The sequence below is a fragment of the Myotis nattereri genome (assembly GCF_964212035.1).
Source record: "Myotis nattereri genome assembly, chromosome: 10".
NCBI lineage: Eukaryota > Metazoa > Chordata > Mammalia > Chiroptera > Vespertilionidae > Myotis > Myotis nattereri.
This window is the reverse complement of record NC_138085.1, coordinates 66178523-66193739: the sequence shown is the minus strand read 5'-3', so window position 1 is coordinate 66193739 and position 15217 is coordinate 66178523. Positions and strand designations below refer to the sequence as shown.

Below are 15217 nucleotides of genomic sequence, written 5' to 3'. Positions count from 1 at the left end.
CTTTGTGCCAGAAAAGCAAGAAAAACGAATCAGGTTAAGGATGTCCAGCACATTTTTGTTTTAATTCTTGAAGACCTGTGTTTTCTTAACTTTTTCAAACAAGATTTAACTTATTTTGCATGTATTACATTTCGCTACCTCTACTCCGCAGGTCCTCGATATCCTACTGTTTGTTGTCCAATCTGTGTTAATTTTAGCACTTGCCGTTGTTCTCTGTAATGGAAAGTTCTACCATTATCCATGTTATCTCCTTCCCCAGATTTCCCCCAGCTGCAGGACATGAAGTAACAGAGAAGGAGTGGTTTGAACCAGCTCAGAAACACTTTCCCATGAACTCATAATGTGTAACATTATAACCAATGAGTATTTAAAGTTGAGCTAATACATACATTTTCATTTTAGGAGAAAACGATAATTTAAACAATATGGTTTTTAATATATGGTAATAATCAAATTAATGCTGCAACATTTTTATGAGAATGTAATCAGATTAACTGTGAAGCAAGAGTATAAATTAGCTGGAAGGTGGAATAGAGTTTTTTAAGCAAGATTTAAACACCTTAGGAAGAAAAGTACACCGTGCATTTGATATCTTGAAAGAAGTCCAATACAGCTAACAATAAAGAACAAGAGATGAGTGGGGGTGGGGTGAGGGGGATGGTGGTTAATAGGGGGGATGATGACACATTTGTAATTCCTTAACTAAGAAGGAATTTAAAGATTAAAAAAAATAAAGAACAAGAGGAAAGTAATAACAATTATTTTAATAGCCCGTACTTCCTGAGCATTTACTCAATTAGAATAATGCATTTTAATAATGCATTTATGCCCTTACAATACCCCACGAGATAAGTACTAACATTACCTTCATTTGACATATAGGGACAGGACAAATGGCCATTGGTCCAAATGAAATCAAATGAGGAGGTAAATGAAGTAGGCAGGTGCCAGATGATGCAGGGACTTGAGGGTCACCTTAGGAATTAGACTTTATGGTAAGGTACCTTACCAAAACTAAAGTTTTCAGTGAGGTATCAGATTTGAATTTATAAAGATCATTTCCATTTCTGTGTGGGGAAATACAGTTATAGTTAACACTTCTGAATTGTTTTCTAAAGGTCAGGCACCATGTAAAAGTCCTTTGCAAATATTAACTCATTTAATCCACAGCTACTCTGTCAGATAGGTATTATTATTGCTCCCATTTTACAGATGCAGAAACAGGCACAAAAGGACAAGTGACTTGCCCAAAGTTACGCAACTTGTAAGTGACAGAGCCAGATTCCAACCCAGGCAAACTGACCCTACCATCCACACTGGCCACTTTGTTATACTGCAACCAAATGTGTTGATTTGGATTAGGATGGTAAAAATGGCTGTAACGACACATGGAGGGATTTGATCAGATATTTAGGAAACATGGTGATGCACTAGGATAGTGAAAGAATAAGTTGGAAGAGTCATAGATGAAGCTAGGGCTTACATATGGCTACCCAAAAGAATAAAGAGTTGCACTGTTTACTGGGAGATCATGAGTTCAGAAGGTGTTAGATAAGGAGGTGAAGAGGTCCATTGTAAATTAATTGAATTTGTGGAGCTTCTGAGACAACTAATGGTGGGTAGTCACATATACAAGTCTGAAGAGGACTCCAGACAACCCTAAGGAAGGAAGGAATCCCTGCTTATTACTTTCGATCATACCATATTTTATACTATTCCTTCGTAGTTATGACAAAAAAATGAAAGGACGAGATTTAAAGAGAGGATAATCAAAGTTAAAAGTTGGAAAACTTAGCCGGGTTGGTGTGGCTCAATGGCTGAGCGTGGAGCTATGAACCAGGATGTCATGGTTCAATTCCCGGTCAGGGCACATGTGCGGGCTTGGTTCCTAGTAGGGGCCATGCAGGAGGTAGCCAGTCAATTATTCTCTCACATCATTGATGTTTCTATCTCTCTCCCTCTTCCTTCCTCTCTGAAATCAATTAAAAAAATTTTTTTTAAGTTGGAAAAGTTAAACAAGCTCACTTAAATTTTCATGGATTCTTTTGACTCACATTAAAAGTCGGGGGGGAGGGAGGGGCAAACAGAAATATATGTGTATGAGAAAAACAATGCCTGAAATGAAAACCCCTGAGTTCTAACAGCAAAAAGAGACAAATAACGTGGATAGGGGACCCAGGCTGTGAATATGGTCTCCTGGGGGAAAAGAAACAGTAGTTGGACTGGTCACTTGTGCAAGCATGGGTCTCACCTTTGTTTACTGATAGCACCAAAAACTTAGCTCAGGATAATTTTTCTAAATTATGATTAAGACACGCAGTTCCCATTTAGTTAAGTAAAATTTTGTGAACTCCATAAATAATAATTCCATAAGCCCTTAGAATTATAAGTGGGTTTGTAATGATTGGATTGGGTTTAAAAAAGAATCCATCTGATGGAAAGCATTAAGGCAAGACATTTATTTATAGCTGTACTCCAGCCATTTCTGGCTCCAACCTGAAAATTCCAATTAAGAATGAAGAAAATGTGAGGCATAGTAATCCATATGATTAAATGCGTTTTGAAAACTGGGCTAATTGTATCCATCTTTCAGCATTGTTTGAATGAAAAGAAACAAGGGATATCAAGTTCAAGCACAGTGCCTGACACCCAACAGAAATGTCAGTTTTTCTTCAAAGTGATAATCTACAATATTTTAACTGCTGTGAATTTATACTGTCATAGCAATTTTATATACATGTAAAAACTATTTAGACTAAATAATATGGTGTGCTAATATTAAAGAATTGGCCAAAGAGTCATTCTCATAACTTAAAAAAAAAAAAGGGCAGGATAAGTAGACGTATGTACTTTTCAGATGTACATAAGATCATAGAATACCTAGTAAATGTTCCTCACTGTATAGATGGGGAAACTGAAGCCCCCAAAGGGCTAGGTTGTCCAAAGTTCTATCCCTGGCTGATGGCAGAACCTATTAGAACAGGAACATTTGATTTCCGAGATTCCTTCTTTCTAATTAAATTGAGAATTCAAATGTACTATATTGGTTAATAAGAATTTGGAAAGCAAATAGAGGGTACTTTATTTCTTATCATGTTAAAACTGCTCAGATTAATCTTCTGAAAAAATCTGTTGGCTAACATGATGCTTCTCCTCTTAGCTTCTTGACACTGGATATTCCTATTCAAGTACATATGACTCAGGAAAATCTCACAGTTGAGTGATGAAACAAATTTTAAAATATAATTTTTCAAACAAATCTTGTATGCAAATAATCTCAGGAAACTAGAAGTTGTATATGGTGCAGAAGAGTTTATAGAAAGTATAAAGATGTACTAGTACAGGGGAAGAGAGGAAGAGAAAGAATGAGGGGGGAAGAAAAATGAAACAATCATTGCTAATACATGACACAGTCTACTGCAAAGCGGTAAATTATGAAAAAAGCCTGGGAAGTATAAAGAACAGCAGAAAATAGCCAAGGCAGAAACAAAAATACATTAAAAATAGGTGACTAAAAAGGGGTTATAGCCCTAACCAGTTTGGCTCAGTGGATAGAGCGTCGGCCTGTGGACTGAAGGGTCCCAGGTTCGATTCCGGTCAAGGGCATGTATCTTGGTTGCTGGCACATCCCCTGTAGGAGGTGTGCAGGAGGCAGCTGATTGATGTTTCTCTCTCATCAATGTTTCTATCTCTCTATCCCTCTCCCTTCCTCTCTGTAAAAAATCAATAAAATATATTTTTTAAAAAAATAAAAAGGGGTTATGTCTAGAAGAAACAATGAATGGGAAAACAGTCCAGCAGTTTCTTAAAATGTTGAACAATTACCATTGAGTAAGCAAATCCACTCCTAGGTATATACCTGAAAGAAATGAAAACATATGTCTATCCCAAAACTTCTAAACAATTGTTCACAGCAGCATTATTCATAAAAAGCAAACGGTGAAAACAATCCAAATGTTCATTAACTATTGAATGGATAAAGAAACTGTGGCATTCACACAATGGAACATTATCCAGCCATAAAAAGGGATCAGGTACTGATGTAAGCTATCACATGGATGAACCTTAAAAATTAAGTCTAAAAGCCAGTCACAAAAGACCATATATTATATGATTCCATTTATATGAAATGTTCATAATAGGAGAATCAATAGACAGATTAGTGTTAATGTAAGGTAAAGGAGAAATGGAAAGGTTGTGGGGCGATAGCTCAAGGAATGTAACACTGGTAAACTTGATGTTTAAAATTTTCTAAACTCTGTGGCAAACATTGATTTCCTCAATTATATGTTTGATATGGTAAAATTCCCATTGTATTGGATACTAGCATAACTATAGTTATGACTAATTCATTTTTGTATGTTCTGCAGCACTATACACAATAGGCACTCAGTAAATATTTGATGAATGAATCTAGACATCATTGCCAGAACTTGAGGCTCTATAATTATGTAACATAACCGAGGCCAAATTTTAGCCATTAAAACAAAAGGCAGAATGTTATTCCACATCTGAAATATTTTAATGGATCTTAAGTGAATGTTTTAATTTAGTTAACAACTAAAATATATATACAAGCATAATTCCATAATCCTATATAATAAAAGCCTAGGTGGTGTCACACGTGATGCCTTTGCGTGACGTCGTCACAAGATGGCCACCACAAGATGGCCACCATAAGATGGCTGGCAGGGGAGGGCAGTTGGGGATGATCGGGATGGTAGGGGAGGGCAGTTGGGGGCAGCTGGGTCTGCAGGGGAGGGCAGTTGGGGGCGACCAGGCTGGCAGGGGAGGGCAGTTGGGGGCAACCGAGCTGGCAGGGGAAGGGCAGTTGGGGTGATCAGGCCGGCAAGGGAGGGAAGCTGGGGCGATCGGGCCAGCAGTGGAGCAGTTAGACGTCAATTAGGCCAGCAAGGGAGCGGTTAGGGGCAATCAGGCAGGCAGGCAGGCGAGCGGTTAGGAGCCAGCAGTCCCGGATTGTGAGAGGGATGTCTGACTGCTGGCTTAGGTTCAACAGTTGGACATCCCCCAAGGGGTTCCAGATTGGAGAGGGTGCAGGCTGGGCTGAGGGACACCCCCATCCTGTGCACACATTTCGTGCACTGGGCCTCTAGTCTAATATGAAAATAAAGAGACATATCAGAAAGGTAGGACATTTTGAGAAATAAGAAAATGCAACTTTATTCATAATATGTACACCACAAAACAGACAATTTACATTATTTTGCTAACTTCAAAACTTACATTCTGTTTTTCAATTAAATTTTTCATGACAGATGTTGAGTGCTTGACAATATCAATAGGTAGCCCAGCTACATGATACAATTGTTTTTAGCATTTAAATTTAAAAGACTGACTCAGTGTTTAAAAAATAAATTAAATAATAAAAGAGAAACACTATTAGGAGAAAAAGGAAAGTACCTTCACCACATAATAAAATAAAATAAATCGCCGAGGCCGGTTTGGCTCAGTGGATAGAGCGTCGGACTGCGGACTGAGGGGTCCCAGGTTCGATTCCGGTCAGGGGCATGTACCTGGGTTGCAGGCACATCCCCAGGGGGGATGTGCAGGAGGCGGCTGATCGATGTTTCTCTCTCATCGATGTTTCTAGCTCTCTGTCTCTCTCCCTTCCTCTCTGTAAAAAATCAATAAAATATATTTAAAAAAAAAAAATCACTCCTTCAAAACCAGAAAACAACCTGAGCATTATTTCACTTAACTTACCTAGAAGCATGTAATACCAATGTACAAATAAAGTAAAACCTATAGCCTGGAATGATACAGTGGCTATCACTAATTAGCTCTTAGTTGAGATGAATGGAATAGAAAATTAAAAAAAACTTGTTTTTAGCTTAATTGTTGGTGCAGAATGTACGGCAGGGGCTGGCTGCCTGGTAGCTGCTTTAGCTTTGCTGGCTTGGCTTGCTCGAACAGCAGTTTCCAAACGTACTTTCAACTCAGGAGCCGCTCCCATTACTGTCTTGAAAGCATGTGGATACAGAGGTCCAATATGCATTAAATTCTGGAGTGCAAACTCATGCAGATCTTTGGAGGCTGTGTTTGCTGAAGCAAAAGCATTTTCATCCAGCAGGTAAGAAATCAAAGTGGGAACTAAAAGAGCAAGTAACTGGACTCCTGCAAATAATAAAGTTAGTCTGAAGATGATCACGAATCTGAAAATTACAGTAAACTTCATTTTTAAAACTAGGCACAGTAGTCTGAATTATAAGTAAACATGCAAAACCTACTTTAGACCTCAATAATAACTCACACTTAATATTAATATTTACTAAATGCCCAAGTTATGCCAGGACTGGAAACCAGGCCTGTTAAGACTGTACATTTTACATATATAGTTACTTTTCACCTTTAGTTTATCTTTAGTAAATATTTACCATTTACCTTTGGGTTTTGCATAGCATTAGCCTTAGATTTAGTTTTAATGTTGCAATGATCTGTGTCTAATATCAAATAAGATACACACACACACACACACACACAGATGATCTTCATTTTAGACTAGTGGCTTTTATAAGAAAATACTTACTGTTCGGTTCTTCCCCAAGAGCAACCAATGTTTCAAGAACTTTGATTCCTTCTTGAACAGCTAAAAGTTCTGTGTTACTGGCTGGTCTGTTTCTTTCAACAGCTTTTAGCTTTTCAACTACTATTGGAGCTAATGAGTGGATGTAGGGAGTTGAAAGGGCACGATTGGAATGTTGAAAGACTGACAGGAGAAGCTGGTAACATTTGGCTTGAACCTACATAAGAAAATCATTGTATCATTTAACATGTGTGATAGTTCTTATTTACTGTACAATCACATTGCATCTTTTTCTTTTTTAATCCTCACCCGAGGACACTTTTTTTTTAGAGAAAGGGGGAAGAAGAGAGAAAGAGAGTGAAACATCAATGTGAGAGAGAAACATCAATTGGTTGCCTCTTGTACTTGCCCTGACCAGGGAATCAAACCCACAACCTTATGGTGTAGGGGATGATGCTCCAACCAACTGGGCCACCTGGCTAGGGCACGTTGCATCTTAATATATACTGAAAAGATGTGACAGTGCAGAATGAAAATAGAAATGCAGGACAAATTAATGCCATTTTTTACTTACAGAAATGAAGTAGAATTATGAAACTACTAATATGCTAACTAAATAAAAGTAACTGAAAATAAATTAATCAAATATTACTTATAGTCTAATTGCCAAATTACCATGCTTATATAATTTGTATATTTCCATAGTTTGGAAGAACCTAGTAACCAGAAATTTTAATATCTGCTTTTAATTCTTCTTTATTTTACAATCATCCCTCCTACATTAACCTATTTAACAGGAAGGCTAATAACTGAATGACGTCAAGCAAAGCTATAAAAATATATTGCTCAGACACCTCAAATCCATTTGAATTCCCTAGAAATGACTGCTTATGCCAATTTAAGTTTCTAGGCCTGGGAAGTAAGGTCTCAATGGCTCCATTTTAGATTAGAAAGACTTTAGATTAATTAAAAAAAAAAAAAAGGAAGAAAGGAAGGTCCATTAACATCTGGGACAAACAGTGGAATCAAACTGCTTCAGCACTTTGCTAGAAGAGAAGTTGCCAAACCTTGCTGGAAATAAATACCCGGGGGATGTTTTAAAAATACAGATCTCTGATTCAGGAGCATAGCAGTAAGTCTAGGATCATATTACTAAACTGATTTTTTTGGATGTGTAGCAGGTTTGAGAAACATTAGTTTAGACTTTAACATTGTGAAACAATAAAACTTATTTTCTGGAAAAACTAAAGTTTCCAATTGGTTCATTAAAACATGTAATATAAGAAATTTATCTTTTAATGCCCTTGATATCATTAAGTAAACAGTGAAAAATATAATCATAGATTCATGTAAAGTTTTTACCAGTATAAGCCAGGGTTAACCAAATATTTTAAATATTGGGGAATTTTTGCATATGTAAATAAATATAAATATAAGTCCTCCTTAGTGTCTGAACCTACTGATCTTTTTGAGTTTTTCTGTTTAAAAGCTATAGAGCAAATACTTAGGTTTTTCATTTGCTAGATCGTACATTTTCATGAATCAACCTGAACTTTTCCTGATGAAGTGGAAAATTTACCTCTATGCTTATGTTTTTCTTAAATTTATTTTTACTGTTGAAAGTATTACAGATGTCCCCTTTTTTATTGTTTTTTATTCCCACTGACCCCTCCACCCCTCTATGCTTGTTTTAAGTACAACTTACCCATGGGTCACATGAGTTTAATGCGTTTTTGAACCTGTTCATGCAGCCATTCTGTAATGACTGGACTCCTATTATTTCACTACTAGCAGACCACAGGAAGAGCGCTATTGCCGTGAGCATGCTTACTTCATCAGGCATAGGCATGGAATCCTCTGAAACATGAATAATGAAATATAGAAAAATATGAAAAGAAAGCAACGTGCTGTTTCTCAAATGTTTTGGAATTTCCATCTTGAACAATAACCTCTTTCCCCCCAACAACATTTATAGCAGTGTGTGCCTTAATTCTAATATAGTCCAGAAATAACTTTATGAGTACAACTCATCTATTATTGAGGAAATAGAGGATATTTTATTAGAAGTTCTATATTTAAGTCCTTTTTCCTGGTTTTTCTGGATGGTACAATAGTGATTGAAAAAAATTTAGGCATAAATCCTAAGAAGAACTCTAATAGGGAAAGCTTATTTACATATGAAAGATAACATGAAAATATAAAATTATTTAAAAGTCATTTAACTTTTTTTGAGTTTAGATTAATCAAACATTTCCAAACCTCTCTCCTTCCGACAAAGTAAATGATTCTGCTAAGATATTCTGAGTAACTTAAAAATCCAGAGTAGACTTTTCTTAGTGGTATCACCTTCCTATAAATTCTACACAACCATAAACAAAAAAATCTTGCAAAATTTCCTAAAGACATTACTCTTAGAATTTTAAAGAATTTCTTACTATTTCAATAATTTATTCAGGAATAAATATAACTGAATAAAAATATAGTAAGTAATTAAAAATACAGGAAATATGTCTTGTTATTCTAAAGAACAATACTACTAAACATCCTATATAATAAAAGAATAATATGCAAATTGACCCTAATGGTAGAACGACCCAAATGAACGCTGGACCAGTCACTAAGAGGTGCACTGACCACCTCTTGGTCTCTTTCCCTGGCTGGCAGGCTTTGATTGCCTGATAGCCACCCATGGCAGGCGCAGGGCCGGCGAGCAGGTGGGAACAGCCGACCTCCTGGTCCCTTCCCCTGGCCATCAGGCACTGATCACCTGATGGTGAACGGGGAACTGGGGGTGGATGGCGGCGGGAGGTGGAGCTGGCTACAGGCAGCTGGGGAAGATGGCCCTGATTACAAGCCAGGCCTAGGGACTGTTCCTGCGCGCGAATTTTGTGCGCTGGGCCTCTAGTATAAAATAAGAAGTGTAAACTATTTTGTTATCACCATTTCTTCCACAGCTGAACTTATCAACATTCTATATACGTGAATTTGGGTTAATTGGGCAACTGCTAATATGCAACCATAATTTTTATTGGAATTATGAATGTATACATTTGACATGCTAACATTATTTCATCATGAGGGTACAATACAATAGTTGAGAAGTTCACTAACTTAATATAAAGAAAAAAAGGAATGTAAAATTCAAAGGATTCAGCCAATTTACAATAACCTTAGCAATAAATGTTAAGAACCTGAGAACTCTAGAGTTGGAATATTACTCTAGGTGAAATGAGAAAAATATATAACTCAGAGTTTGGAACACTGCAAGCAATTTTTTCTTTATCAGCAAAGTATCATTTTGTTTTTAAATTGTGACTAGAGTAACAGGGATAATACAAGATGAGCCTGCTATATCTTTGAGCCAGAAAGTAAGGAAGTGCTTAGGAAATAATAAGGTCATGTCACATCTCCCAACATGGATTGAAGTTTTAAGACAAGGATATTTAGAGTCAATATCTAGAAAAGGGTACGGAAGTTCATATCTGAAAGATGTGACTAAAACACCTCTCTGAGCTGATTCAGTGTTAAACAGCACTTTTCTCACAAGTGCATTCAATTAATTAATAATAAGGAAACAGATAGGCTATGTATTAAAATTTTTAAGTCTGATTAGGTTACCTGGTTGCGAATATTCCAGAATGCATGCAAGAGTGCTACGAATGAGCGCTGTCCACTGTTTTTGAGTATCCTCAGTTTTGGCCATTGAAAGTGTCACGATATTTTTTATCCCTTGAAGAGCTGCACTAACTGGTGGAGGAACCTGATTATCTGCAGACTTTATTGCTGTATCTTTCAATATTCTTGCAATTAAAAACAGAATTGTGGGAAGGATTGTCATACATCCTGAAATGAAAACAATCAGGTTACTCTATCAATATTTCAGTTCCCATATTATAATTGTTTCAATTTTTTATACTTTTTACAATTGATTGTGGTCCAACATTACTTCTTTTCCTTGTTTTTATTCAAAATTTATTGCATTACTATTACTATAGTTCAATGTTTCAAACGAAAACAATAAAAGTAGGCGCTCTTCCTCCAAGGAGCACACCTGTGCCTTTCCTTTTCCCTTTCCCTTCCCCCTCCTACCCCCACTTCCCAGGCACCTTACCATTAACTTTCACACTCCCAAGCTTCAAGGGCCCTTCCTTTAACTCTATATCTTGTTTCTTAAGCCCATTTCTTCTGGGAATTACTTCCTCTACCTCTGTAATTTACCCAATAAATGTTCTCTGATGTTATTAAAAAAAGGAAGGGAGGGAGGGAAGGAGGAAGGGAGGGGGGAGGGGGGAGAGGGGGAGGGAGGGAGGGAGGAAGGAAGGAAGGAAGGAGGCAAATTATTTCAAAGAAGACAGAATTATATTTTCCTTTGTTTTCCAACTAGCCTTGTTTTTATTACTTCTAATATTGTATCTATATAGTATGCCATGCCCTTCATAATGAAAAGAGAAAGGAAGATAGGAAAACACTAACATATACATACTTTTAGAAATATTTGAGGAACTTGTTGAATCTTGTAGCAATTCTAAGATGTGTAATCAATTTTCAGTGTACTAAAGTCAGCCTAACCAAGCTAGGTAAATGATAAACAGACTATATGGGTAAGCAAAGAAGAAATGACAGAATCCTGGAATTTGCAGCTGGAAGAGCTTCAAGGTCATTAATTCAACCTCCCACTTAATGGAAGATTCTCGTCACCATTCTCCCATTCTGTCGTCTGCCTGCAAAGCCCTGCAAAGCTCTAATGATGGAGAAACCATTACTTTCACACCTGTGGGCTTTTGTTAAGCTGGAATTTACCTTTGTGTCTCCTGATACGATTTCTACTTTCTAAACAGAGGGAAGTCTGCTTTTCCACTCAGCAGTTCTTTAGGTATCTGCAAATAGCTACTAACTTTTCAGCTATAGTTTCTTTAGTTACTTCAAAGACTTGATTGACACTCTCCTCTGACATTCTTTAGTTTGTCAGTATTGCTAAAGGGTGGCAACCAGATCAGAAACTAAAGGGGTCAGTAATTTCACCTTGCGTCTATCTGCTAATATTCAATGTCTTCCCTCAAAGGGTGGTTCTATCTCTTTGTTGAAGTTTGTCTGAAATATATCTGAAAAGAGCATCTTGGGTTTTAGGTTTTTAAAAATCCTTATAGGCTCCTAAAGATAAACAAATCCTTAAAAAAAACACCTTCTCCTTTTACACTTGAGATTTAAGAGGAAAATAAGTCATAATAGTGCTTAAAATCAAAAGCCAGCCATCTCTGTCTACCGTAATTAGTGCATTTTTCAAATGGTGATCAATACTGTACCAGCAGGTGAACAAAGGGATGGTAAGTCAGAGAGTATGGTAACTATGGCTGCCACCAAACGCGCACTTTCTTCTGACAGTCGAGTCTTAGAGGCAATGTGACTTGGGGAGTCTGACATCTTGGTACTGAGATGTGGCATGTGCCGTACTAAAATGAACATCAGCAGCTCCATCGTTGCAAACACAAGAGATTTCCCAGGAATAAGACCACCGCTGTCACCTCCTTCTCCCAGCACAGGACAGGACTCTTTTTCCATGTCATCTTCACCTTGGGTGAAAGAAAATTTGGTGAAATTTCCAGCGAACAACCCTACACAAAACAAATAGTAGCTGAAACAATGCAATAAATATATTTGAGAAATTCTTTCAAAAGAATTTATAACTGAATGTCTAACTGATATAACATGTTTTTCTCAGAATAATTCTTATCGGAATTCTGTTCATTGACATCTCCTTTTACGTAAAGGACAATCCATTTTTTAGTTAGAAAAATTTTATTAGGTACTTTTATTAGAAATGTATTTCATAATACGAGTAACACATAATATAAATTCAATCCTATGAAGCTGACAACTTAGAAGGTGAAAAATAGTTAACAGAAATTTCATTTGGTTCTTTTTAATGAAAGCAAAGTCAACTGCAAAGCTTCTCAATGTCTGATTAACTTTTTTTTATTAAAAAATCTTCCTGGCGCCCTGGCCGGGTGGCTCAGTTGGTTGGAGCACTGTCCTGTATACCAAAAGGTTGTGGGTTCGATTCCTAGTCAGGGCACATACCTAGGTTGTGGGTTCGATCCCCGGTCAGGGTGCATACATGAGGCAACTGAAGGATGTTTTTCTCTTATATCAAAGTTTCTTTCTCTCTCTCTCTTCATTTCTAAAATCAATAAAAATACACATCCTCGGGTGAGGATAAAAACAAAACAAAAACCCACAAAACTTCCTGGCATTAATGTTTTAAAAATTAGAGTGCAATCTACGTCAAAGTTACTGTAATTTCTAGAGCATACTTAGACTGTTTCTTTTTTCTTGCAAGTAATCCTGAGCAGCTCTTACTATCTGTTGTACAACTCCAGTAACCAGCAGCTGGACTGATGGTGGATTGCAGGTCAGTAAGAGGCGGTGCAAAACACTCAGCAACTCAACACCAATCAGCTATTATAAATTAATACAGATACATTTAATTAATTTTAATTTCAAAAGATAAATTTATATTATTTGAAATCTAAGAAAATATACATGTAAAAATAAAGAAATATGGTAGCTAAAATGAACATATAGGACTCTAATAAAAACACTATCACAATTTTGAGAAATGGTCACATTTTATGCCAACATATTTTCAGTCAATAAACTACTTTGTTATTTATATGTTTAAATAATTTTTATATTAAAAAATGATCACTCTACCATTTCTTTCCTCCGCTTGAACTAAGCAGTATTGCTTGAGTCCAGTGACTCTACAGTTTATGATTTTCAATCTAAACTGAGCCCCCAAGAGGTGTCTACCAGAGATTCCAGGCACTTCAGGTAGTCCCTCTTCATTTCATCTCAGCAGCTACAAATAATCACCACTCACTTTAAGCCCCTTATTCACATCTTCCACATCAAACCCATCCCATAACATGGATAAAGTCCTCTAAATATTTCATAAACAAATTAAAAAAAGTCAATTATTGAACTGTTGAGATAAGTACTTGAACCAGTGCAAAAAATTTGCATTAAGTGAGAGATAAAACTTCCTCAAACATTTAAAAGTAGCATAATTCATTTAACAGTCTTATAAATTACTTCAGTTCTTTATCAGTAGAATCATAAACTGGGACTAAGGTCATTCCTTAAATTTCTAGTTTTATTTGTCTGTTGATGAACAAATCAAAGAAGGTATAGTGACTGTCTCTAGTCTAGTTGTGCCTGATCACCCCACATTCAGTATGGGATCTTAGATAAAGCCAAAGCCCTGAGTAATCTATATATATGTAAAAGGCTAAGTGACCGACCGTCCATCGTCCAACCGTCCGGCCTGTACATATGATGTGCATTGGCAATCCTATATAATAAAAGGCTAATATGCAAATTGTCCCCTTGGGAGTTTGACCAACTGGGAGTTCGGCCACTAGCTATGATGTGTGCTGACCACCAGGGGGCAGCGTGGAATGAAGGAAGGCCTTGGCCAACAGCTGGCAGCCAGGGGAAGGAAAGGCCCGGCCAGCAGCCAGAAGCTGGAGGGGAAGAAAGGCCCCGTTCAACCCTGATCACCCGCCAGTCCTATGGACCCTACCCGTGCACGAATTTCGTGCACTAGGCCTCTAGTTTAAAAATAAACGTTGACTTAGCATGCATGATACATATAAAGCTCTTGCTGGCGCCAATCCAGAGAGAGTAGGAATATTCCTACCTGAACCTGTTTTCGGACATCATCAGTTATATGTTGCTTTCTCTCGAGTTCAAAGAGCATGTGATGTTAAAGTTGTAAATACTTCATCACAAGGGAAATTAGTCAAGCACTCTGAAAGTGTTTTTACTCTTAATATAGTATACAGGGAGATACTAGAATAAGTTTAATCAATTTATCAGTCATTGTTTTTATCAATAGTTTTTATATCATGTTTTTGTTTTTATATCATGTCTTTGTTATTGTTTTATCATGTTGTTATTGTTTATTTACTAATCAATTTATATATTATTTTCATATACATTTTACTAATTTTCTTTCATCTCTGACACTTCTATTATAGGGAAAGGGCGAATAGTGATATTAAAATATTTCTTCTAATTAATTTCCTTTCAATGTGCACGAATCCATGCATGGGGCCACTAGTTACTATATAATATTTCATATGTGAGAAAATTATCTTAAGATAAATATGGTGAAAACAAAGCATACAATTAATGATCTATTATAGAAATAGTCTATACCTGATCTTCTGCAATATGGGTCCGGGCATAAGGAGAATCTAGCAAGGTATGTAAGGCCTGTAGACATGCTGTAACATGTTCAGTAGGCTCCTCAGGTCTAGGGGAACAAAGGAACTGTATACTCACACCTGCAATGTACAAAATGAAAGCATTTGTCAATATAAAATACAATTACTTTGACACCAATTTTTTTTCTCTATATCTATTATTTTTACAAATTACTTTAAAATATATGTATTTTTTATTTAAGAGAGGAAGGGAGAGGGAGAGGAAGAGAGAATTAGAAACATTAATGATGATGCCCTAGCTGGTTTGGCTCAGTGGATACAGCATTGGCCTGTAGACTGAAGGGTCCTGGGCTTGATTCCAGTCAAGGGCACATGCCCAGGTTTTTGGGCTCGATCCCTAGTAGGGGGCATGCAGGAGGCAGCCAATCAATGATTCTCTCTCATT

General features: G+C 36.8%; 1 protein-coding gene across 1 annotated transcript in view; it reads right to left on the bottom strand.

Annotated features, from left to right (window-relative positions):
* Nucleotides 1–5151: 5151 nt before the first annotated feature.
* The window catches only part of HEATR5B (HEAT repeat containing 5B), a 71585-nt gene continuing 61519 nt past the window's right edge, over nt 5152–15217 (bottom strand). Inside the window, exons 29-35 of the mRNA XM_081100631.1 lie at nt 14765–14892; nt 12856–13000; nt 11848–12114; nt 10163–10387; nt 8250–8401; nt 6548–6761; nt 5152–6135 (exon numbers count right to left, since the gene is read on the bottom strand). Coding sequence (XP_080956757.1) covers nt 5831–6135; nt 6548–6761; nt 8250–8401; nt 10163–10387; nt 11848–12114; nt 12856–13000; nt 14765–14892 — 1436 coding nt within the window. The 3' untranslated portion in view covers nt 5152–5830. The remainder of the gene's footprint in view (nt 6136–6547; nt 6762–8249; nt 8402–10162; nt 10388–11847; nt 12115–12855; nt 13001–14764; nt 14893–15217) is intronic.